This window comes from Platalea leucorodia (genome assembly GCF_965183815.1).
Source record: "Platalea leucorodia genome assembly, chromosome: 6".
Lineage (NCBI taxonomy): Eukaryota > Metazoa > Chordata > Aves > Pelecaniformes > Threskiornithidae > Platalea > Platalea leucorodia.
In genome coordinates, this window is record NC_138828.1 from 59,573,334 (window position 1) to 59,600,305 (window position 26,972).

General features: G+C 39.3%; 1 protein-coding gene across 6 annotated transcripts in view; it reads left to right on the plus strand.

Moving 5' to 3' along the window:
- Positions 1–553: 553 nt before the first annotated feature.
- The window catches only part of ATP8A1 (ATPase phospholipid transporting 8A1), a 122,674-nt gene continuing 96,255 nt past the window's right edge, over positions 554–26,972 (plus strand). For 2 of the 6 annotated variants that reach the window (XR_014228618.1, XM_082316025.1), the window contains exons 1-7: positions 554–672; positions 11,967–12,081; positions 13,910–14,009; positions 16,571–16,669; positions 20,827–20,872; positions 25,398–25,438; positions 26,348–26,421. Coding sequence is in view for 5 of the 6 variants with exons in the window: in XM_082316025.1 (XP_082172151.1) it covers positions 624–672; positions 11,967–12,081; positions 13,910–14,009; positions 16,571–16,669; positions 20,827–20,872; positions 25,398–25,438; positions 26,348–26,421 (524 nt within the window). In the remaining variant the exon portion in view is untranslated. Of the gene's footprint in view, positions 673–11,966; positions 12,082–13,909; positions 14,010–16,570; positions 16,670–20,826; positions 20,873–25,397; positions 25,439–26,347; positions 26,422–26,972 lie in introns of those variants that run through there. The other 4 variants (XM_082316026.1, XM_082316027.1, XM_082316028.1 and 1 more) reach the window with 3 other exon arrangements.

Genomic DNA, 26,972 nt, shown 5'->3' on the forward strand with positions numbered 1-26,972 from the left:
CGCCCCGCCCGGCCCCCCGCGGCTTCCCGCCCCGCCGAGGCCGAGCTCCCCCGCCCGGGACGCAGCCCCCCGGCTGCCAGGCACGGGGACCCCGGGCGGCCTTCCCCGGGGCTCCCCGCCCGCCCCCAGCGCCGGGCAGCGGCCCAGGGCTCGGCGCGTTCCATTCCCCTCGCGTCACGGGGGGCACACACACGCGGGACACACGACACATCGGGAACCCTTCGCTCGCTCCAGAAGCGGGACCGAAACCGCCCGTAGTGCCGGTGCCCGGTTAGGCGCAGCGGCTCGGCGAGCCTGAGCCCGCTGAGGCAGGAGATGGCGGCGGGACGCCGCGGGACGAGGAGGCGGGGGGGGGAGGCGGAGTTGGTAGGTTCCGGAGGGGGCAGGCGAGCGCGGAGCGCTGGCGCCCCGGCTGTCAGTTAGCAGCGGCGGCGGCAGCGGAGGGAGCCGCAGCCGGGGCGTGAGCCTGCCGCCTCGGGCTGCCGGAGGAGCCGCCGCCGGAGGAGCCGCCGCCGGGACCCGCCGCTCTCGCCCCGGGCCTCGCTGCGGCGCAGGGCGCGCTCCGGCGTGCGGCAGGTGCAGGGCGCGGAGGCGGTCGCGCCACCGCCCCCCGCCCGGCGGCGATGCCGGCGGTGCAGAAAACGGTGTCCGAGATCCGCTCCCGCGCAGAGGGTAAGTGCCGCCCGCCTCTCCCCGGCCGCAGGGGGGGACGCGACCCTCCGGCGCAGAGCCGCGGCCGGGAGGGGGCGGCGGGGAGACGAGGCGGCGGGAGCCGGTGTCGCGCCTGCTGGTGCAACGCCGCCCGCCGCGCCGCCCCTCACCGCGGCCTCCGGTCGCGCCGTGCCCGCCGCCCGCCTCCCGGCCCCGCAGGGGAGGAGGTCTTCGCGTCGCTCCGTCTCCCCCCGCCGCGCACCTGAGCGCGGGTCGGGCACCCCGGCATCGCCCAGGCTGCGGCGGCGGCGGCGGGCGCTTGCATCGGCCCCAGCGCTGGGGCGTGAGCCTTGCTGCTGCTGGCGGTGGTGGTTTCCGGGCGGTCTCGTATCTACGGCTGTGCATTGTCTGCGGGGGGCAGCGGTCTGCGCCTCGGCGATGGCAGCGTTTCAGGGCGAGCGGTTGTTGTCTTCCCCCCGGCGTGCCTGGCTGCGCGGCCCGCCGGCCCCGAGCGGCGGCGGGGGAGAGCCGGCTGATGGCCGGGGGCATGTGCGCTGGGGCGCTCCGCCTGGGGATCTGTCATCGTGCCTTTCGTGTGTAGTACGTACACCGATCGTCAGAAACAAACGTTCCTGGTACAGGGAGCGTGCCTGAAGGCTTCAGACCGTGCTGATGTTTCATGCCTAACTGAGGGTTAGGGTTGCTTGCCTTCAGGTAACAATGTGACAAGAACTGCTCTGTGGAAATAATCACTGTAGTGAAATTATCTTAATATAATATTTATCGCATGCAAAAGTAGGATTTGAAATCACCAATACTAAAGCAGCAGTGTGTTGGGGCAGCTTATGATTTTCAGTTGCTGTAGGTAATGACAGCAATGTCACTGTAATGACGCAGGTATGCAGGTTTTAGCCCTTTGTCAGAAAGTTTTTGCACTTAAACCATTACATCAGGTTGTTTATTTTTTGTCTTTTTTTTTTTTTTTTTTTTTTTTTTACTATATAGGGAGGTAGAAACTTTCTACCTGTGTGTTTCTTCCTTCTTCAAAACAAAGGATTTTTTTTTTTTTTTTGGTGCTAGGAAGAGCACGAAGAAAGATGGATTGGAAGCAGGCTGTGATCTTGATGTTCTTTTCTGTTTCTCCCATGTTACATGCCTTCCTCCCCCAAAAGTAGGTTTGTAGGAGGTCTGGCTCTGCCTCTACCTAGGAAATGTTAGCTGGCCAAGAAACAGAATAATGCATCTTTCTAAGAAGAAAGGAAGAAGGTACATAGTTCCAGGGACACTTTTGAAATGCGTATACAACCAGAGCAGCTGTGGGGCTATACCCACAGTGATTAGTAGATGCATATAATGGTATTAGTTAAACATCCAAATTTTCAGTGCTTTATTTTAGTTCTTTTTCAGTCATTCTTTTCCAGACAGTTGATTTTCACTGCAAGCTTAGCACAAATAAATTGGGAAAATTGATGCTCTCTTTAAAATGATCTAATTACAGGAATCTTAACGGTTATTAAGTGAACAAATGTGGTGTTCCCTAAAGGTAAATGTCTAAGATGTGCATATGCAGTAAAAGGAAAAAAAAAAAAAATCTACCTTATTTGAATAGCGTTCAAGGTTGGATGACTGTAAAACAGTTGAATACAGGGTTTAAGAGGCTTCTCAAAAATACTTTCTTTAGGACTGAAAATAGGTATGAAACCTCTTTTAAGAAACTTAACTTTTGGAAAATGATGTGACAGTTTGTTATCATAGCAGTGGAGTTATTGACTCATACTTTACTTTATAGTATTAGTATTACTCAAAAATAATTTTTAAAATGTTACTGTTTTCTTGCTCTTACATTAATGTGACGCTTACTAGTTCATTTTATTTATATTCATGTTCAATTTATTTATACTCTGTTCATTCACAATGAATCCAATGTCAATGAGTCTCTTACTTCCTTTTTTCTTTTTGAGATAAATGGCTTCCAAGTCTAGTTGGTCCACACATTTGGACCGTGTGGCTGGTGTTTCTAAACAGTTCTTTGTAAGTAAATGTTACTATTTTCTAAAAAAAAGAACTTCAGAGTTCTGCAGTTTGGGTCTCGCCTGTAGCATTTGACAGTGACATAAAGGAACTGTAAAACCCTAGCTCTGGCCGTCACAGGAGGCTCTTAGATAAGCACTGTGCGAAGTGATGATAAGGCTGCCTTCAGAGACCTCCACCGAAGTCTTACCTACAGTGCAGAGTAGGAAATTCTTGTTATTGGCAGGGTCCTTGTGTGTTCTTTGGAAGTCTCTGGTAATACTGTTATCACAAACAGCAGCTTCCGTAAGTGTTGTTATGGCACGGACCATTCCTTAGAGTAGCCTAAGGCTTGTTGGGATCTGATAGACAAGCTTAATATTACTTCCCTTATTCTAGAATTTTTGTATTGTATCTTTGGGGTTAAAACCTCATTTTTTTTCTCCTGTCACTGCAGCAACTAATTTCTGCTTCAGAGACCTTTTCCATGGATCATGAGCTACCTTATCAGCCTGGACTGTCTTGACATCATCTCAGAACTAAGCTCGCGCTGACATGAAGAGATAGTAATACTGTTATTAGAGAAAATCAACTGTTGAGCTCTGATGAAATAAACGAAGTCAGAACTGTCAGAACAATGCACACATATATCATCGCCAAGAACTGGTTGACAGTTGCACAGAAAAATTGATGCTACAGTCTATAAATTATTACAAAATAAAAATTGTAGGTGTTTTAACATCTGTAAGACGTTACCTGCATAGAGAAAAGAATTTGGTTATAAAAGAACTATTATTTTTGTGGCATTCTTCCAGACCTCTGCAGGTTCTTGTGCTCTTCATGGCTGATGAAAGATAACGAGGCATGCTTCTAACCTTTTTTTTTAATATATCTTTGTGCCTATTATGCCTGTTGCAAAGAAGAACACCTGCAGTTCCACCATAAGCCTAGGAAATGCTGCAGTTCTAAAGCGGTATGTGTATCAATAAAGTCTCACTTGAGGCATGGAAGATCTGGCCCTCCTAAGCAAATTTAGGAAATTGGTACATGTGTTTTCACCACCAGTAACCTTAATTTAGAATTGTACCTGGGCTTCAGACATTTGGTTCTGTGGAAATAGCATCGGTGTCATGTATTCTGCAGTTGCAAAACACATGAGGAATCTTTGAGTAGTGTAGCCTACATCTAGCTTTATTAAATACAATAATTAACTATGATTATTTTAGCTAGATATAGCTGCACAGTTAATATATGCATCTATTAAATAATATGAAATGGAATCATTCAAAGCATTTTATTTCTTGTGAGAGACTCTGAGAGAGTGGAATTGTGGTTGGCAGTTCTTATTAAGGCTCTCTGAGGACTGAAGCATTAATGCCTTTCCTCCGTGTATTGGTGTTCAGTGAACTGTATTAGGCTGTCGAGAAAAGGTAGAAATGTGAGGTGCCATGGTGCTGTCTACCAACAACAGCAGGTGATAACTAGTTCTTCATATTAGTGGAGGTAAATGATTCTATGAAAACTAGGGGAAACTGAACTTCTCCAAGATGAGGTGACTTTCATATGAAGAGGGAAAGTGTTTTGAAATTCTGTAGTCATCAGATTGTCTTCAGCAGACCATCTGTTTTTGTAATGCCTAATAAATGCTTAGGTGTTTCTACTCATGGACTATAGGACTGCATAGCATTTTACCAGATGTAGTGCTCATTATAGTCATTTGTGTCTGCGTTTTTTTTCTGCCAAGTCTGTTCTGTAGACTATTTTGAGATCCCAGTGCTTCAGTGGGGAAAAAACTTGGTCTAGTTCTAGTGCAGGCTTGGCGATCTCAGTCATACCAGCAGGTTCAAGCAGGTCATTGCAATTCCCTTCTCTGCTCTGACTCCTCAGAAGGACGGACTGATGGGTCAGGTTCCCAGCGCCTGCTCTGTCGTCGAAGGTCTATCACGGCATTACGACAAACAACTTCGAAGGCAGCTTTTTCATAATGATACCCTCTTCAAACTGTGCTATGTTCTTCGGGAATACGAGCTAGCAAACTTACTCATGTAAGAAGTTCTTGGCTACAGCACCAGCTTCCAAAGCTTTTTAATGCCGTACTTGGAGAATAAAGAAGAAATTTTTAATGATTAAGTGAATTAAAATCCTTCTGGTGATTTGAGCGAGGGTTTTCTTTCCCTCCCTTTCTTTCCATGTTACAGTCTATCTGTATTTACCTTTGTCCATTTCTTTTAATGAAAATCAGACTGGTTTATGGAATGAAAGCTGAAACTGTTAAACCACCCTACCTAAAGGAAAATCTGGATATATGGAAAATATTTGGACAATGATTACTCTTTAGAATTTATTGTTGTTGTTTTACTAATTTAGAAACTTTATTATCAAAACTGGCTTAGGAAGAGTCCCTGCAAATATTGTGTGTTGGAACAGAGTTGCTTCTTCTAAATTTGTTGTTGGAAAACATGGTCTTCAATGGGTTGTCTTGTTGGAGAAAGCTGAAGTTGGTTGTTTGGGGGCTTTGTTTGTTTGTTTCATTGGTTATTTATTTATTTGGGCTTTGTCGTTGTTGAAGATGTTACTTTTGCTGGCAAACCTGAAAACATGTATTCTATGCAAAATACACATTTTGCTATGAATTTTTTTTTTCCAGGTACAGCTTGTACCCTGGGAAGTAACTACCCAGTCTCCATATTTTCAGAATTCACAGCAATTCTGTTTCCAATTTCTTCTTGCCTTTTCCCACTCTTGCATATAATTTACTTCCATTCTTTAATTTTGAACAGATTGAAGGAAGTCCTGAACCAAAACCTCGGTTATCTGTTGAGCGACTTTGAATGAAGTCTGTAGTGTTTTGTGCTTATCTGTCAATAACTTCCAGATTCTGTGTTCTGTTAGCAAATAACTTTTAGAGTGCAGAACAAAATATTACGTACAGTCATTCTAGTTTATGCAATAGCTTTGTAAATGAACTTTTTGATTAGGGCAATAGTTGCATTCCTTTGATATTGAAGTACATTTTTTATTGGTTTTGGCACTGTAGTGACATAAAATAATAAGATAATCAAAATATATTATCAGAAGGTGTGATTCTGAATATTAAGAGGAAATTAGTTTTGAAACTTGCCATTTCTGCATAATAAATTGTCAGTAGTATGACATGTTGGCATTTCCTATTATTCATTTTACAGTGCTGACTTACAACTTTTTTCAAGTCAGATGCTTTTCTGTCAGTGGGGACATGTAAGAATGTATGGCATAGAATCTGTTTGATATTTCAACTGTGGTTAAATATCAGCTCAACTCTGGTTAAATATCAGCAGTTTTGCAAGCCACAGCAGAAGAAGAAAAGTCTTGCAAAATATTCAGTGTTTCTGAATGGCAGGTCTTACTAGTACAGCATCACAGTTCCTGTCTGAAATGTGATAATTGCAGTTTTGCTAAATATAAGACTTCAAAATTATTACTAAGAGGTACTTCAGAATTTGCTGTGACCTTAAATTGTTGCAGCCTTTAGGCCAAAAAGAATCATGCTGCTTTTAATTTTAAGCCCTGGAACAATGCTTTTCTGATAGCTTAGTGCAATGAACAAACAAGGAGTTAGGTGAGTATCAGTTTAATACCTGAACACAATGATAACTACACTTTTTTTTTTAAAAAAAAAAAAGAGATGAGAATGACTGCTTCATCTTCAGTTCTTACTTTTATTCTTCACACCAATTTTTCATAATCAGAATTTTCTAACAGCTGATGCTTTGCTATTTTCAGTGCATGTGTTGTGGGTTTTTATTTTTCCTGTCTGGATTCTTTACTTCATGTGTTTGTTTGGTTTTTTTTTCTTTGTCAATTTTCTGAATGTTTGTGTCAACGCTCTTCTGTTGTCCTGGAACCTTCTAATGGATTACAGAAGGGCAACCAACTCTTTTTAATTCTTGCTGTGTCTTAAATGCATTCTTTTCAAACACACCTTTATCAAAAATGTAACTGCTTTCACTAAGAGATGGTCTGGTGAAATTTCCCTTCCATTCTTTATTTGTTCTTGCAGTTACTTGGTACACAGTATTTTTATGAGAGGCCGGACTCTGCTTATTTGATTAATAGGCTGAGTTCATACAAATTGGTTTGATGCCAATGGATCCTCACTTCTGGAGGAAGTAATGTAACCCTTAGCAGCTTTTTTGCAAAGTGATGAGGTTTTATGTAGACCTGCTGCACTGAAATGTGAGGTTAGTCAGCAGTTAAGCTCTGGCCTATAGTTTGGGTTTTTAAAATTTCATAGAAAGGTAGCTCTTAAAATTGGGAGGTGACATAATGCAGTTAGGCTCAGGTTTGTCAGTGTAGTTTGATAGATGTCCTACTTCATGTTTCAAAGTTAATAGTTGAAACAATACATGTCTTAGACATGATTTCCTGTAAGATGCCAGATTGCATCAGGGATTGTAACAATGGGACAAATCTGCAGCCTTTATATCTGTCCTCTCGACTGTAGATTGGTGGGCGAAATGCCCACCAATGAAATAAATGAATGTATGAACTACTATAACTTTAACATCTTTCCTTGTTGAAAAGCATATCCCTTTTTAATTTTAGTTGCTGGCATTATTTCGGGCTGTTTGAGTACCAACCAGTTGCTGTCAAATTCTTTACTCTCCTTAAGTAAATAAAATATAGCGAAGATTTCCTTGCAGGTCGTATTTGAAAAAAATTACTATAATAAAGCTTTTGATGATTTAATCTGTGTATGCTAGACGAGTGTGGGCGAGACATGGCAGAAATTGGAAATGCTTTATGATAGTTTTCTGAAGATGCAGAATACAAACCAACCCTGGGAATGTGATAGATAATTTTTAGTTGCAATTCTAATGAATGCATCATGTGGGAAAACTCCCAGTCATGCTCCAGGTGGTACCTATGAACATACAGTCCTGTATCTGACAAATTAGTGAAAAATTTCACTTACAAAACATAGTATATTGACTTTAAAAATAAAACAAAACTGTTGTAGGGTAGGCCTGTCCCGCATGCAGGCCAAGGTGATATAGTGTCCCTGAAGACATTGGCATGCTGAGAGCCCAGAAATGGTGCCTGAGCTTTGGCTTGCCTTGCAGCTGTGCAGCAGAGAGTTCTCTTTGACCTTGCGCAGTTCTGAAAATCAGCAGCTACCTGGCAAGAACAGTGTGCCCAATTTCTGACCAGGCATTAGGCACTATTAGCTAACCAGCATAGCTGCAGAGGAAACTCAGGTGTGCTGACTCTTGATGGAAGTTCTTGGGTAGGTGATGCAAGCAAGATGTAATGGTGTTGTTGCAAAGGGTGGTATATGGACATTTAAAGAAATGACATCGTGGGAGGGTAGGATGTAGAAGCTCTATACCAAACGCTGAATTAAAATTTCATGTCTTTTTTTACACTCTTTCTGATAATCTTATATGAAAGCAGAGAATTTCAAAGAGCATTGTGTGTCTCTTGTTGTTTGGACGACATTTTAGTCATTTAAATTAAGCATATTTACCACTTTAGATGATATAATAACTTAAGTAATGCATAAGCTTTTGGATATTTTTGTGTATATGCATATAGACAAACACACACAAACAGGGAAGAAAAAATTTATCTCCTTGATATGGAGCTTTGTGTATCAGGCTAGTCTGTGTACTCTAGTGAATGCATTCTAAAGTTTAGGCAGGGACACGATGGGACATGTGTAACCTTTAAAGCTTTCAGGGTAGTATAATGCACCTAGGGCACGAGAGCTGGTTTTACTGAAGCTGCAGAGTATAGAGGCTCAGAACTTAACTCCTAAGATTGATTTTTAAGTGAAAATTGAAAAAAGTGAATTCAAGATAGTAGGAGGTGGGGCGGTGAATGTTTATGAAGCTCCTCAGCACCTTTTTGCTGTCATTTTGAATAAAGGCAACCAAATAAATGCTGTAATACTGATATATGAAAATAAATGTCTATAGTTTGGCAGTCTTTTTAACAAACAGGTAATATATAGTGTTTAATGCCCACTAACATTTGTTTTAACTCTATCGTCAGTATTCAAGGCTTATACTGGCATAAGTTTTTAAATGAATGCTTTAAAATTGAAGTAATACATTCCAGAAATGTGCAAACTCTTTCCTTATTTCCTGAACTTAGTCAGGCTAGGTTGCTATTTTTGACACAATAGTTTCCAGTTTCTCCACCCAAGTGCTCTCACAGGAGCCGTATTTCACGTTTACTCCTTCATTGAGCAACTGTAAAGTAAATGTCCTATACCCAGAATGAAGGTGTGCTTGCCATGTGATGGATTTGGGCTCATCAGGTATGAACATGGGATTGGATGTGCACCTGCGGCTTGACTGAAAACATAGTCTTCTTAAAGATGTACCTATATCCAGTTGTGTTATAGGGATATATGTTTATGGAGTTGTCTGCTGGAGGTTGTGCATAGCCAGTTGTATGAAGGTTGTCACTCCAAGGAGAGGTAAGGACAAGAATAGGATATGGCACGCTTAGTCTGCGACATGTGCCCATGTTGTTCCTTGAGTTGAGGGGTACTACGTGGATGCTTGTTCAGGTGGGTCCAGTCTGTTAGCCTCTGAAGGGTCTTCTTGAGATACATACTGAAGTTTGAATAGAAGCGTGTTGGGTGTATGCCTTTCACTGGGGGAGTGGGAAGGAAAGAAATAGAGAAATTGCAGTGGATGAAGGTAGTAGTGGGGATTTTCTGCATAGTAATAGAATCTCTGAATTCTGAATGGCAAATGGCATGAAATTACAAGTTTCTGCTGAGTCTTTGCACAGTGTGTGGAGATTTGACCTTGCAAGGTGGTGTCTGAAATATATGTTCTAGATATAATAGGCAAGAGGCTATGGAGTGGGCCAGTGGACTGGAGGGTGACTTGGATTGTGCATAACCTGTTCATAAAAATTTATAGAACATGCTAGAAATAAGCTGTAAGTTTTGATGTACAGCCTTAATTATCCTTGACATGCATATATGTTCTGATATATTCAGTTTCATTCTAACATAGTTTTTTTCTATGTATCTTTCTCATTTGGCATACAGCATGAACAGTGCTTATTTAACAAGCAGCTATACACACAGAGATTATTGTTATCATTTAAAAACTTTTTGGTGATTGATTTACGCCATACCTGTGTTTACTTTACAAACTCCAGCCTGAGTAGACTGCTCAGGCCTGTTGGTCATCAGTGTAATGGCTGAGTGGTGGACGAAACATTAGTTAAAAGCCTTGAGAGAGAAGAATACACTGGTATCCCCTTTTACAGGTGAAAGTTGTGATGGAGGTTGGTACAAGATTCCTCATAGTTTATAGAAGAATATACACAAAGCTCAGCTTTCAGTGACTAGTGGAGGCAGGTGCTGGGAATGTCAGTGAGTCTAACAGTACCATTTCAAGTTAAGCAGACACAAAATGAAGAATATATTGATGTCACTTCTCTGGGAATAATCTGGCTAGTGTCATGCAGAAAATTTGTAGCAGGTGAAGGAATAGTATCCCATTAACCAACAAATGCCTAGTGGCCTTGGCTTCCAAGGATCACGTCCTTCCAGCTCAGGATTGGTCCATCAGAATGAGCAAGAAATCAAGCAAAGGTGGCAGTAGGACACCATTAGCAAGGAGCCCCTGACAAAACTCAAGTGTAAAAAGGGAACATACAAGAGGTGAAAGCAGGGACAGGTGGCTGGAGAGGAGTATAGAGGGATGGGGTTAGCTAGCAAAGCCAAAGCCCACCTGGGCTTTAATCTGGTGAGGGGCTTGTAGAAGCTCTTGTTCTCCTTCAGATGTAACAGCAGGAAGATGGCTAGGGGAGATGTGGGCCTGCCTGCTGAATGGGGCAGGGAACCTGGAGACAAAGGACACAGAAGAGGATGCAGTACGTAGTGCCTTCTCCGCTTTGGTCTGTACTGATAAGATCAGCCTTCAGGAACCACAGGTTCCTGACATCAGTTGGAAAGTCTGAAGCAAGAAAGACTTACCTTGGTGGAGGAGGACGACCAGCTTAGGGAACACTTAAAAAAACTGGGAATACACGAGTCCGTGGGATCTGATCAGATGCATTCACGAGTGCAGAGAGAGCTGGCAGGTCTCACTGCTATCTTTGCAAGGTTGTGATGGTCTGGGGGCAGGGGGAGGTGTTCCTGAGGACTGGAAGAATATAATCGATCTCATTGTAGGGTAGCTTACATTAGTTTTCTGTGTTTGCTTTGTTTTAAGTGTGACAATTAATTTTTTATGAGTATTTCTCAAAACAGGTGATTTGTGCAAATAAATAGAATTAGTCATTTTGATTTAAGATGGCTCTACTAGACACATGCTTTTTGTATTTAATTCAGACATCCTCTTGGTAAACTGTTTTTCTACCATTGAGATTAATGGTTAAATTTTCACAGTTTTTATAAGACTTTTACCTGTTTACATGTTCTTTTGCAGACTCTAAATTGTTACATTACTACAGGTGTGTGAGTGTGTGGGTGTGTGTGTAACACTAGTTTAAAAGAAGCACAAAGGGGAAAGTGTGTTATGTGCATATTAGGCAGATGTGGTGCAGGAAAATAGATTAAGTAGTATGGAATGAATTGTATAAAGGTTATAGTAAATGCCCCTTTAAATATTTCACTTTCCTTTAAATTCGGCAATGACCAGTGTTAAATTTTACATGCAAAACTTGAAGCTGTTGAATGATCTGTATACAATATAGAGATCTTCTGAGTTTTTAATGTTTATTTTTCTGATAACTATATTTGTCATTACATGTTGCCTAGAATTACTGGTGTTACTGGTATATTCTTGAACTTCTTGCCTTTTTCTTATGCTAGTGTTAATATATTTCTCTTGGTGTCTTCCTTTTTAAATATTTATTTACCTCAGTACTGGAAGTAAGTTCTGCAATTTTGCAGATTTTTAGTTCAAGATCACTCAGCTGGGAGAGATGGATGAGACCGACCTTTTTGGGCCTTGGGGTTTTTTTCTCCCCCCCCCCCCTTTTTTTTTGGTATGCACACTTCTGGATTCAAATGCATCAACAGACAATAGTTCATTTCATATTGCCATGAAGCAGCACAAGCTATTTAAGTGTACTCATGAATTCTGTAGATTTTAGTTATTCATTATCATAGCTTTACAAAGCATCTTGACTATATACTTTTTCAGTTTTTAAATGATCATTACTTGTGAGAAACGCAAATGCATTGTGTTCATGTTTACAATAGATGTCTTTTTTGTCATGAAGTGCCTTGAATCTTGTTTATGTATGTATATAAATCTATTTATATGGAAAACCATGCTGTGTTTTTACAGGCTATGAGAAGACAGATGATGTTTCAGAGAAAACTTCTCTAGCTGATCAAGAGGAACTGAGAACTATATTCATCAATCAGCCCCAGCTAACCAAATTCTGCAATAATCATGTCAGGTATTAACTAGTGGGTTTTTTTAATACATACTTAATTTCAGAATATTCTATTGCATGTTGCATAGCAAAAATGAAGAAAAGATTCTGTTTATTCCACTTCTGCCATTTCCTCTGACCACTAGTTATAGTCTCAGACTCGGGAGGGCGGAATGACATGAAATGAGGAGAGCAGCAGAGCTGTTTCAATTACAAACCTGACCTGAATTTTTCAGAACAGGGTGGGGAAGGTATGGATACTTTACAGCTGCACCATCAGCATGGCCCTAGATTATGGATTTGTTCTTCAGCTTTCAGTTCAGTTGAAGTTCAGTTCGTCTTTGAATGTGTTTCTGGTAGCTCTATGCCAATGCAGATATACTTCACTTGAGCATGGCATTGTTTGTGCTTTGGAAACCCTTGTCAGCTACAAAGATGCTGTGGTTGCTTATGAAACTAGTTTTGAATTTCAAGTTCAGCCTTTAGGACTCTGCTGATGGTTTATGTTGTGCTTTTTTGTTTGTTTTTGTTGAATTTTAAGTAATACACTGAATACTTGTATGTTTAGATCTGATAACATACTCAGTTCTGTTGTTAAAATTCAAAGTGAAGGAATGGCAAAGGTATCCCTGTCCCAGGTAGGTGTGTTTCTGAAGGTACCTTTGATAATACACAGAAATTCTATAGAGATTGAGAATAACGTGGTGAGGTTTTTCCATGGACTTGAGAAACTTTATAATGCTTTTTGTTTGTGTACACAACTTGTCTTTTCTGTCTTTTGCTTGTTTCTTGACGGCGTTGAGCTTTTTTGCAGGATACATTTCATTCCCCCTTTAAATTGACTTTTATGCAAAGTTGAAGTAAATATTAGTAACTTCAAAAGGGATTAAAATATTCTTACAAGTCTTGTGCTTGTAAGTTTTTGGTATGATTATTTTCACTGTTACTGTTTTAGGCCCTTAGATGGTAGCAGTCTGTTCTTAAACAAATGTAAGGCTGACGAAGAGCTGGGAGCTGAAACATTTTGTGATGATGGTTTAGCAGAGATTGTTACACTGGGATAAGATGTATTCTGTTCTTCCAGCCTTGCAAAACTACACTTAATATTCAATATTTATAAGTTTAAAATAAAAAAGTTAACTTTACATTCAGTGAAGGGTATGGGGGTTTATCTTTTAATAGATTTTTATTATTTTAATCATTTCTTAAATGCACAATTTCAACTCAGTTGATCCTGTTGTTAGGTTTTTTGCATTGAATCATGCAAACTCTTACTCAGCGCAGAAGCTCCGCAGCTCCTCAGTCCTGGTTTAGCACCTCCTCGTTACGCTTGTTATCCCTCTTGCCCCAAGAACTTTGTCTGAACTGGAGCCGTTGTGCAGAGTTACCTGCCCAGCGTACGCCATGGCTTGCGGGGTGGGGTACTCCTCTGGGCCCAAGAGCTGCAGGCCTGGGGCCTGCCCTACCTGCTCCCTCAACGGTGGTGCAAACACCTGACTGCTACCTTCTCTGTATTTTTCATTCTTCTCCTCATTGCCTGTAACTGAGTGGCAGCAGGGCTTGACTGCTTCCCACAGAGCAGGCAGAGGTGACAAGGGAACTTCTTGCCTCAACGTGGAAGCTCGGGACAGTTTCTGTGGGTGGCGGGCGCTTCCCTGGGTTGGCCAGTTCATAGACCCCTGCATGACTGTAGAAGTCTTTCAGTTTCTCTTTTAGCCAAAACAAATGTTTGCACAGAAATCACAAAAGGTTCCGTTTTATTTGAAAGCTTGTGTAACTGAGAGGGAAGGAATACATTTGAAGACTTTTTTGTACTGTAATAATAGTGCATGTTTTTGTCTCTTTCTCTCAGCACTGCGAAGTACAACATAATCACGTTCCTGCCAAGGTTCCTTTATTCCCAGTTCAGAAGAGCTGCTAATGCATTTTTTCTTTTTATTGCGTTACTTCAGGTAAGATCAACAATAAGATGCTAATGTTTGAAACTTATTGAGAGAGCTTTTATACCATAGACAGTGTTTTGCAGAGATACTGAGGTTGGTGTACCATTCCTTCTGAGCTAGTTAGCCTCTCAAGATAGCTGTATTGTGTAAACATACCTTTAATAAATGTTTGGTTTTGTGGGTTTTTTTACTCCTTGAAGATAACACAATACACACAAAGATTTTTCTGTAAACTAGGTTAAGTATAGCTGAAATACTGTCAGTGAAAAAGACTGTTGTGACAGGAAAATCCTGTTTAAAAATATCTGGCATACACAGAAAAATGTTACCTGTACTTGGCATTTCTCATAATGGAGGGTACTGCCTAAAAACCTGTATTTATGAACTTTAATCCTGTAGCCTGTTTTGAGGGGCAGGAACTGCAGCTGAAGAGAAGTGATTATTTATTCTTAGAGTGAAGCTGATAATGACTGAAGTTGAGCCTAGATGAAGAAATACAGCAGTGGAGTCCAGTACTATAGCAGCTATTTCCCATATCCCAGTGGCTTAACTGTGCTGATTAGGAAGAAAGCACAGTCTTTCTATACCACCACTGTAGCTTCATTCACTATGTTTGTATAGTCTGACCCAGCTTACTGAGAAGTACATAATGTTTTGCAGATATATTAGAGTATTTTAATTTTTCAGTAGTTCAAGTTGATAAAGCAGATTGTGGTTTTTTGTATACTATTCTATGAATGCAATAGCTGCTGATGAATGAAAATTGAACTGTGGGCAGATGCAGTGATAATTACCATTGTCTAGTTCCGTATTCTTAATCATATTTGATAAAAACACATTTTCTGCATAATTTCTAGTGCATGTTTCAGAATGCATTGATTTGTCTGCTGTGGAGATCGTGTTAGGAATCAACATACCAAACAAAAATTCCTAAAATACACATGGTAGTATCTGTGCCATTACTTTTTCCTCCCTCATTTCAGATGTTTCAGCAAGTGAAAGTTGATTCCTCTGTACTTATTCAGGTTTCTTTGCTTCTGCTATAAGGGCTTGGAGCAGTTTCTTAGGATACATCTGCGCAGGTAGCTTACCCTGTTTTCTAGGGGTGGGGGGGATGGGGGAGAAATCTGAAGTTCAGGGTTTCATTAGGTTGTCTGCCTGCAAACCTGTGGCTTCTAAATAAACAGCCTTTTCACCCCATCTGGCATCTCGGGCTAATCCAGTGGTCCAGCAGTGTTTCTTGTGGTACCACTGTGCACGTTAAGCTAGCAGACACAGAATGTGGGGTTTCAGAAGCCGTTTGAGGCTTGGCATGGCTGGGTGAGAGGCTGGCAGGCAGGTGTTTGGGGTGGAGGAAGTGGAACGTGAGGCAGTGGAATGTTGGGACTTACAAGCCCACAGTGAGACCACAGTGGCAGGAGTAAGAAATATGGGGTAATGGAACCAGGGTATGGGCTGGTGCCCCTTTTGCTTTAATATTTTGCCTGGAAAGTAATGTGGAGTTGGAATGGTGGAGTTAGGGCATGCATGTAGCGAGGAATGAAAGGGTAGGAATAGCTGGAGAAGTGACAGATCCCTTTCCATTGTAGCCAACACATAGGCACTTGCTCAACAGTAACTTTTTCTGCTTGGTTTCCATTTAATTGCTTCAGAAATGTGGTCTACAGTAACCTGGAAAATAGATTCATATTGGTCTTACTCAAAGAACCATAGCGTATGTACATATAACATCCTGTTTTCTTCAGAAGCACAATGTGGTGGTAGCAAAAAGAAATGTATATAATTCATAAATAACACTGGCTGTTTTTCAACGTGCTTTATGATAAATTGAGGATGTCTTCTAACCACATTGAGCCACCACTTACTAGTGTACTCTTTTGCAAAGATCTCATTGTAGTCATATGGGCTGCATTGCCTATTATAAGTCTATTAAGGCAGCAATCCTCTCACTTATCAATGTTGCCATTAACAACTCTAGTCAATATTAAGATAATTATGGATAACCATCTGTGTATATCACATAAGTAGCTGCATCTTCTCAGCTTTCACCTTACATACACATTTGCTTGTACCATCTGTGCCCGTACCTGCTTAGCAAAAATGGGTTTCTTACAATAGTCTGACAGAAAGCAGCTATTTGAAATTTGTCAATTAATAACTAGTATGATACAAAATATCTCATAGAGATTAAAACCATAGGGAAGTAAAAATACCTTGGACATGTGTCCACTCTAACAAAAATCTAAACTGAAAAAATTAATTGTGTTTTATAAATACGTATTCTAATTTAATTTGAAACACAGAAAAGGAAGGTGAATATTCTGCAGACAATAAAACCTCTGAAAGTAACTCCACTAAATTCTATGCTATTTAAAATGCAAATGTTGTTTTGTTGTATCAGTTTCTTTTGAATTGAAGACAATAACCCTTTCTTGGAAATAATCAGTACCATGTCTAAAAAGTTAATCCAGTTGCCTTGTCTGTATTTGCACAGAAAGTACTGCTTCTTGTATTAAAAATATGTTTTCAACCAGCAATGCAAACACATCTTTTTCTCTCTTTTTTAATAGCAAATACCAGATGTATCACCAACAGGCCGTTACACAACATTGGTCCCTCTCTTATTTATTTTAGCTGTAGCTGCAGTGAAGGAGATAATAGAGGATATTGTAAGTATTTAATAGCAATATTTTGTAAATACATTTCAATTTTTTCATAGATTATTCAACTAAATTTTTTTTAATATAATTCTGTGTTGAACCATTCTTGCTTTCTGGATGCTTTTGAAAACTTCTAAAGCTACTTTCTTCAGAGGATAAAGTTTTTTAGAATATGGTGTTACGATTTGGAAGTGTGTTTACTATATATACAAGTGACAATAACATGGTAAAACAGTGACTGTTGTGTTTATTATGTAGATTGTTTCTAGTCAAACAGTTCTCATTAATGAAGTACAAGCATATTTTAAACTGTGAACTGGAACTCCACAGAACCAGTCAAGTCCAGAATATTTCCAGTTTTCTCAAACAAGGGCTCTGCTAAAAGAAGATTGGAAGCTATTGAATTAATCTCAGGTGGAATCTATTTTAAAACCAAATAACCTTTAAATATTTATTTGGTTAGAAAAACATTTTTTTTCTTCCTGCATGAGCAGGAGCAGAGTCCTTTACTCTCACTAATTATACTTGTGAGCTGGATTTAAGTTCAATCTATGAATAAGATATGAGACTAACATTTTATAGAAAAATTGTGAGACCTTCTGGCTTTGCTCACAATGAAGAAGGTAGGATTAAAAAAAATCTTCCCGGCATCCTTTTTATCTTAATATCTTTATCTGAGGTGCCTTTAAAAAAATAGATAAGCCCTCAGGAGCTTACAGTTGAGAATCGAGGAGTCTGCACAGTCTTGAGCATCCTCACTTGTCCTCTATACCTGAAACTGGATGGACTTTTATTTCTAAATTTTCTTCTATTTCTAAAAAGTATCTTTTAACTTGCTACTGGAATTATCATGTGATGTTTTTCGTATGTTTAGAATGCTAATCTGTTTGATTTAATACATTTTAGATGAATGAGTACCGGTCACTAATGTGCCATTTTTAAAGCTTTAAAAATGGATTTTCCCCAGTTGTCAAATCCAGGTCCGTGCATCTGGTGTAGCTCTTTATTTCTACAGTCACATGCATAAAATCCTTGGTGTCACTGTTGTGACTTTGCACGGTTTTGTAGACAGCAAGGGGAATAGGCCTTTTCCAGTTTTTCCCATTGCTCCAGCCCAGTGCAATCTACTGTTAGTCTTTCATGTCTTGGTGCTAAGCGTGATCTGCTGACGCCTGATGGCCAGGAGCACAACATGGACTGCTTGTCCTTGTTAGGCAGGTACTCCCACCTACGCCAAGCTTCCCTTGGCTCCCTCCAGTCCGTGTTTGTGGGAATGGTTGTTTTGCTTTCTTCTTGCATTGAATGAAAACTTTAAAAGAGCTGGGATATTGTCATGACTTGGAAGCGTCCATTCTGACTTCTATTTTGTGGGTAGGGACAGGAATTTCAGGCTCTGTTTCACTTCATACAAAAGCCGTTGGAGTTTTCTGAGTATCTTGCTGCCTGCTCTTCACTGAAAGCATATGGTAGAACCTGTCTCTGTAATTTGCATAATATAGTTGAGTATTTTAATTGATGTCCTTCACATTTAAGGAATTAGTCTCGGTGATTTACGAAATCACTCCAGATGCTAAGAATTTTATCTGCTCTTGTTCTGTTTTAGTTCTGCAGATATGTTAGGTGGAGGGCAAGAAGTTAAATACATCATAATATGGCAGATTGCCTTGTCCACTAAAGGAGTAGTGTTACTGTTTTTTTATATTGTGGGCTGTTCTCTTGATTTTTTGGAAAGGGTTGCAGGTAGTATAGTCTTTCCCTGCACACAAGTAGTAGGCTTCCTGGGAGCGTCAGATTTATTGTGTTAGAACAGAATTACAATGTATGTGCAGAAACATGATCAAGAGGAACAGTGGTGAGCTGCAAAGAAGCTCTGAAATGGAGGGTGGCTGGTCACATGCTGCTTCTCCTGCTGATACAGTCAACTCAATCTTCTCCTCAGTTGCCTCTGTGAATGGATGGTAGGCAAGATATATTGTCCCCCTGGGTTGTATGAAGCTCCTGGGCCACAGAGTTGAGTGGTCCTGCAAGAGACAATGATGTTTCCATTAAATGTTTGTGTTCTGTTTTGCATTTGTAGTACTTGCTGCCCAATAGTCAGCTTCTCCTTAAATGTCTTTTGTTGCTTTCTCTTTACATAAACAAAACCCCTTTTAAAAAAGCCATAAAATGAATTCATGTTCTTTCAGATATTTTTAACCATTCTGCTGTTAATGCTTACAGACTTACACCATCTGTCAGTGTCTAGGCAAATATAAAACTGAGGCTGCTGCTACTGTACAAAGTGTCCTTTTAAAAATTATCTCATCCACTCGGTTTTCTTCTATGTCATTTGTTTCTACCATTTGCCCTTTGCAACTTGAAGTGTACGGTTTGGCATGGGGGGAAAGACAGGGAACAGGTTTAGTGTTTTTTGCATATAAGAGCTAAAACAATAAGGTTCTCATTACCAAATACTACAGAGATACCTAAAAGCAATTCAAACACTATTTTCTTTCTCTTAAGTTTACATTGTCTCAGCATGTAGTTAATTCCTGCTGTACTTAGTTGAAACTGAATGAGATGAAGGAGCCAATTGGGAGAATTTAGGTGCTAATTTAAAGGCTCTCTGTGTGTGTAGAGATATATATATATATAGATATATATATATATATATAGATATATATAGCTGATGGTAACTTCATTAATTTCTCACTTGCACAGCTGAGTTTCACAGACTATAGTTCAAATAAAACAATTTGCTTTGTTTTTATAATCAAACAGGTATGAAGTTTAATGTTGCCTGCTTGTTATATTGTGCAGGAATATCTGGCTGACTCTGACAGCTGTACTTTTTTCCCCGGGAAAGCTGACCATTTGCTGCATAGTAAAATATTCGATGTGTTTTCCCTTAACCTTTAATTTTCATTATGTCTTAGTTTCTTTACACAGTGAGGTATCTAAGATCTCCAGAAATGGTTGTCTTCATCTAATATTAAAGGAAGATTAACTGGCTTTTGGATGGGAACCTTATGTATCGATATCAATAGATATACTTATCAAAATAATGCTTTTAGCTCAAGAACCAAATGCTTCCTTTTCTGGAGTGAAATCCCAAGAAGCAGAAGATGTTAGCAGAAGACATTATTCATGAACAGCATGTGTTTTCCATATATGCTTCAGAAGTGCTAGCAAAATTTGTGACATGCAGTGCTAGATTATCAGCTGTTTCCAATGATCTTTTTTTGAAAGGAGAATCTGCAGATAATATGTGAAAATCTAGTAAAAAATAACTTACTCTTTGCAAAGTGATAAGGTGGCCTTTTAAGAGCTGCTAGCTCAGAGTCATACCAGCATTTTATTAGAAATAAATCTCTTAAGCAGCTTGACTTATTTTTCTTGCAATTTACAAGATTGCTTCTGATTTTATTTGGATTTCAAAGGCATGAATTCTGTAGCTCTATTAAAAAAGCTTACCTAAACCAGTTAATTATATTTAAATTAATTTTCAAAATCATGTTTCTGCTTAGGAGGAACTGAGTTCATTACTCTTAAATACTGTGTTTAAACTAGTAGTCTCCTAAGCTTTTTGTAGCTAAGATGAGTTTGATTTTACCTTGAAAATGCTGGTGGTTAGTAGCTGAATCAAAAGATTTCTGTCAAAAGGTTTCTCACAGCTATATTAAAACTGAGAGACATCATGGCCTGTTTGGGGGGGGGTTGTTGATTTTTGTTTGCTGGTCCTTTTTACTGTTGCTGAAGTCTGCAGGCACTTAAGTGTAAGTGAAGTCATTATGTTTACACAGTCATTGCTTGACTTCAGATCTCTGTGAGACACTTGTATGAAGAATGGTTCCATGATCTTTGCTCTGGTGGAATCATCTCCCAGTTCCAGGAACAGGCAAAGTTATGGTACACAAATACACTGCTTCCTTATATAAGGAACTTGTGTAGATAGTGATTGCCCACATGAGAGGGCATTTTCATACAACGCGGTTAGCCTGGAACTGGGTGTGACTTTCCTGATGATCATAACTATGCAAGTAATCCGTAGTGCAGTTTAAAATGTTCTTAAAATCAGTTTATTGAATTGACGAGTGGGAGAGGGTAATACATGTGTTTTTTACCTTAAGTGTGAAAGCTTTATCATGTCAACAGAAGTCTTTAACCACTGTGCATTTTTAATTTAGAAAAGGCACAAAGCTGACAATGCGGTGAACAAGAAACAAACTCAAGGTAGGAAATTTTTTAAAGCCTGTTAATTGGAGGGGGAGGGGGTGGGAGGGGGTGTTTTTTGAATATTTTTTAAATGGTAGTAATGTAACCTGAACTCCTGACGGGTAATTGAGTGGGAAATTGCTTGTGCAGATTACTTCAAAATTTGGAATCTAAACAGTTGAAATAACAATTTGCAGTCACTTTAGCCCCACAAAATGGAATATGTTCTAGATTAAGTTTATGAGGTTCCTAAGAAACTCTTAACATTTACTCATTTAACACAGGTGATGCTGTAGCTGTTAAAAGATCATAATCACCACTATATTTAGTGGGCCTAGATTATGATGAAAAGTCTATACATTTCTGAGTACACAAATCATAATTTTTTTCAACGAGCCAATCTTGAATAATTCGATTTTGGAAAACTCTGCAATTGGAAGGAAAAGTTATAAAATGGAACTATCTTTCTATGCTGCTTCAAAACTGTGGCTAAAGATGAATGGAGTTATTTGGGTTTGTTTTGTGTTTTTTAATATGAAATCAATAATGGTTTGATTAGAGATAATGAGATATTTAGCCAGTGTACCCAAACCAAAATTTGGAATATAATTTTTTTTAAAGATTTTAATAAAGAAAAGTAGTATTAAACCAGAGGATTATTTTAGCTCAGAAAGTGAGGGAGATGTTAGCTGATATGTCCTAAACACGCTTGTCAGGTAGGAAGCCCAAGTTCAAGTTCCTGCTTTGCTCTTCTTCAGCTTTTCATGTTACCTGTTCTGAGGTAGGCCTCTCTTGATAGAGATGGTCCTGTTTTTATAAACAGGAGGAGGAATGAGTGTCACGTGAATTTGATTGCAGAACGTGTGAACAATACCACAAAGAGGAGAATCTTACACGGAATCTTTTTTAAATAAATAACAAAGATGATAACCTTAATTTTTTTTAGGGAGGGATCTAGTCATTGACTAAAGATAATCAGAATTGTTTAGTACTGCTAAGCACTGGAAATGTCTCTAATTTAAAAACATAAATTTTAAAGCCTACCTAAATTGTACATCAATCTTAAATTTACTGTAAAATTTATGGGGGAAGGAGGAGGGAAGATAACTTACAAAACTACTGAGCATGTACTTCAATAGGAGGAATGGAGAGATTAGGACAGGGAGACGTATCTATTGACTAAAAGCACTGAGAATAGAAATCTAAAGAGAACAGGCCTGGAGAAACAGCTTAATGTAGACATCCAAAATTCTTTTCATCAAGCATTCATAGCTTTTGAGATTGCAACCAACAGTTCTAGGTGGCAGTGAATCTTGAAGTGCCTTTTCAATTTTTTTTTTTTTTTTTTTTTTTTGTCCAGAGTATACAAAGTTTTAAATTAATAAAAGACTTGTTTCACTGTCTTTCCCACCTCTTCTCCTTGGTTACCTCTCATTAGGCTCTTTGGTGACTGTTCCTAAAATTCCTGAATGTTCCATGCATGCAAAAGAGCATCTTGGAAGTTGAAAGTGTAATGAGGATACATAAAATGTTGCTAGCACCGAGAAATAAGTTTCTTAAGCTAATGCAGGATTCACATAAGTACGACATCAATCCTAGTGTACTGTCAAAGCAATACTTAAATGTATCGTCAAATATAGTCTATTGTCAAAGCAATAATTAAAAAGTTAATCAGTATGGTACTCTTTTACTTTGTTTTCCTGTATTCAGCAGTTCTGTAACTGAAAAGTAGCGATGTGCTACATTATATAACCAGCTCCACCTTTGGTTATCTTTTAAACATATGAATTTGTTAATGAAATGACATGTTGTCGTGGTTTAACCCCAGCTGGCAACTAAGTACCACACAGCCACTCTCTCACTTCCCCCTGGTGGGATGGGGGAGAGAATCGGAAGACTAAAAGTGAGAAAACTCGTGGGTTGAGATAAAGACAGTTTAATAAGTAAAGCAAAAGCTGTGCACGCAAACAAAGCAAAGCAAGGAATTCATTCACTGCTTCCCGTTGGCAGGCAGGTGTTCAGCCATCCTCAGGAAAGCAGGGCTCCATCACGCGTAATGGTTACTTGGGAAGACAAACGCCATCACTCCGAACATCCCCCCTTCCTCCTTCTTCCCTGAGCTTTATATGCTGAGCATGATGTCATATGGTATGATAGAATATCCCTTTGGTCAGTTGGGGTCAGCTGTCACAGCTGTGTCCCCTACCAATTTCTTGTGCACCCCCAGCCTCCTCGCTGGTGGGGTGGGGTGAGAAACAGAAAAGGCCTTGACTCTGTGTAAGCACTGCTCAGCAATAATGAAAACATCTCTGTATTACCAACACTGTTTTCAGCATAAATCCAAAACATAGCCCCATACCAGGTACCATGAAGAAAATTAACTCTACCCCAGCCAAAACCAGCCCGCGTGTGCATGTATAGATTCTGTGTGGGTTTCCCTTCATCTGTCTGTTCCTTAAAGAGCATCTGTATCTCAATTAACCTTAAGTAATTAACTTTCTAAATTCCCATTACTGTCAAAAACTTTTGCACAGGATTTTGATTTATTAGGCTGCATTAGGGATGATTTTTGTTACCTCAGGCTGCATATATATACAGCACGACACCGTCAGGCATTTTGACATGATGAAATGTGCATTGCTGCAGTGTGGTGAAGTAGTCTCCTGGAGGGCAGCATGCTTTTGAAAGTTACTTGTTAGAGACAGCTGGAAAATGGGAGACACCAATGTGAAAGCCAGGCTGCAGAAGACTTTATGGCACAAGTTCTCTAACCATTATATAAAAGGTGCATAACAACACTACTTGTTTGTTTGTTCTCCTAAGAAAATGGATTTAATTTAATGTCAGTGTATGTTAATTGTGCTTAAAAGCTTGTTGAATCAAGCTAGTGTTAGAGTACTCTTGAGATTTCAGGTGTCTCAGCATGTTTTCATGAGTCTGACTCATCCATTTGTGAGCTGATTGTAACCAGCTAAACCAGCAGGAAACAAATCCAGAAAGAAAAGCTGACAGTTTCCTTCCATTTAGTAGGTTAAACTGGCTCATCAAAGGGTCCAACAAACACCAGAGGCAGCAAGCATTAAGCAGTGAAGGCACACACCTTTGCATGGGGTGAGGGCAGAACAGGACCTTCCCTTTGCAGTGGCAATGCTATGTTAGGTCAGCTTGGCTGCCTGTGAAACAGCCTTAGGATGTATTTCAGCAGTGCAAGTGCTTCTGCAGCTAGCGCTTCCTAAGTAGTCCCTGGCCACCTCTGGCAGCTTATTTACATTTCAGACCTGCAGAACTCCGCTGGCAGTTATTCTACTATAGCTATTTGTGAAATTTAGTCATCTGGATTGCTGCAAGGTATACGTTTAATTCTCATCAGTTCTTTCATCTGGTTGATACTGTGGCCGCACAAACAGTATTGCTGACACAAGGAGATGGAAGGAGGTAGTTGGTAGCACAATTATCAAATGTATTGAGTTCTTTAGGACAGTTTTACAACCAAACCTCACTCTGGATCTGTAGTTCTCCTAGTGAAGGGAAACGGTGTGTCAAAATAGATTTTGTGAAATGATCAACTGATTGGTGAGACGGTCATTAAAATATCTTGCTTACTGTCTGAAAGGGAGACTGCTCTATTTACCATTGCCCTGTGCATATCATAGCACTAATAAATTTGGTGTAAGGAAGGGTAAGAGAATTTATCTCTTCCTAAAGAATTATTAAGCAGGTTAGATAACGACTGGCAGAAATCATTGAGATATACAAGAAGAGGGGTCAGTCTGGACAGAGCTTCAAGGAAGACTTGGGTGTAAAGGCCATATGTGTTCCCAGATTTGGATCCGCTTTTCTGAAATCAACATATGCTTGCGTAAGAATTGGGTCCTGATCAGGTACTTAGATAAACATCCTGACAGTTTGAATGCTAGGAGACACAATGAAAGAGAACAATCTCTTGGAGCTATCTGAGTATTGGTACATGGCAATACATTTTCTTTTAATTTCATTTTCTTTTTGCAAATCATTCTTCAGTGGCTTTGTAACTGGTGCTAATAAAAAAAAAAAAAGTCACCTTTATTATTCTCTGAAAACACAGTCTTGGCAATTAACTAGCAAACAAGGCATGGTTTTTGTATCATAGTAGCAATACTTAAAACTAGAGTAGTGGAGCACGCTTGCAATATTATTTGCTACTGCCAGGGAAAATCTATACTAAATCTTATGCTAAATGGCATGGGTTGAATTTGGGAACTTTTTATTCTAATTACTACTTTGTTTTAGAAAACACCACATTATATATCAGATTTAATTGATTCTCAAACCCTGTAAAATGTTCTGATTGACTTTGTAATAAGATTCTACGGTACAAGAACTGTTTATACAGAATATGTGCTGTATAATTGAAATGCTTGACCTGAATTTATAGAAACAAGACATGCTGTAAGATATTGTGTGAGCTGTGTCTGTATGGCTTTTCATAAGGAATATAACCCATACATGTTTACTGCAGTTAGATTGTACAACTGGAAAATTCTCTTTTTTTTCTTTTTTTCAGTATTACGGAATGGCGCATGGGAGATTGTTCACTGGGAAAAGGTGTGTGTTTATGTTGATGACTTTTAGAGCATAATGCAGATTTAATATTTGCTTTATTTCTCCAAATAATTGTCCTTGGTAAGAATTAACTGGTATGATGGGAAATGTATAATCTTTTGTATTTTATTTTTTGTTTGTTAATAGTTGTCTCTTAAAAATCTACTTTTAAGTCAAGTCAGTTTTGATGGCATGAGTCAGGCAAAACTGCTGTTAAATGGTGGCCTTTAAGTTCAGTGAAAAATAACTTGAATAATATGATTGACTTGGGAGTATTCACATATGGCAAAATTATACAGTTCCTTAGTATTATTTGGTGTGCCAAGGCAGAAACTTCTTTCTGGAAACTAGTTACTTTGTGTATTTGCTGAACTGCTTTGGTTTAAACCATGAGAACTTTAAAGACTGTTATGCAGTAGTTAGGAAGGGACTGTTAAAGATAACTTTCAAGGACTAAATGTTACACTGTCTATCTAGTCCCTTAGCTTTATTGGTTTCCATACCTGAAAGCTTGAACAAAATTTGACCCATGGTAATTTGGAGGCAAGGTTCAGGTGAAATTGGTTTATACCTTTGGAGAAGCAAGGGTAAGGTATATAGCGTGTTGCAACAGAACTGTGATCTTAGGGGAGATTAATTTCTTCTTTAACTTCAGTCTTCCAATAAAATATTTTACAATAACTAGCAAAAGTAAAGAACTGCATAGAGAAGGTCAGGATTAGGCCTATTAAATAATAGATTTCCAAAGAATTCCAGTGACGTTTGAGTACCTAATACCTACAGGCTTCTCTAAGTGTGTGAGTTTCTAACAGTCTTTCTATCAAATTCAGCAGGTCAATATTTACTGTGCTTAAAACAAAGGGATAACATATTTTGTTTGAGACCATTAACCAATTCCCAGTTTTCTTTCAGGTAGATGTTGGAGATATAGTTATAATAAAAGGCAAAGAGTATATACCTGCTGACACTGTACTGCTCTCATCAAGGTAGAGATGCCCACTGATGCTTATAGTGTAGAGGCTGGTTTCTCTACCCTGCATTTATTTATTTATTTATTTGTGATTGCTCCAAGGAAATAAGGAATAAACAAAAATGCTGCTGTTCTGAAGTGTAGTCTTTTGTTCATTCAGGCATTTATCATTTCAGGCAGTGTTTCTTTAAACTGTGACAATTACAGTTGTCAAATTACACTGGCATTCAATTTACCCCTAAGAAAAACTTAGTGTGTTATTTTGTTGTTGGGTATAATACAAAAAATGCTGATTCTCTGTCTAAAAATTGGACCTCAAGTGCCATATTTAACCAGGTTGGCTTTTTGATATGTACCTAACAAATTGCATCCTACAAATAAATTAAAGTGGATATATTACAGGGAACAGAAATATTTTTTTTAATGGAAATAGTTGCCAGTTTGGTAGTTGAATCAGGAAAAAAAAATTAACATGCAATGTGAACCATCAAATTAACACTGTCTTTATGAGCTGAACATTCACTTTATCCTCTAATATATATAATGAATAATTTCAGCACTGAAAGC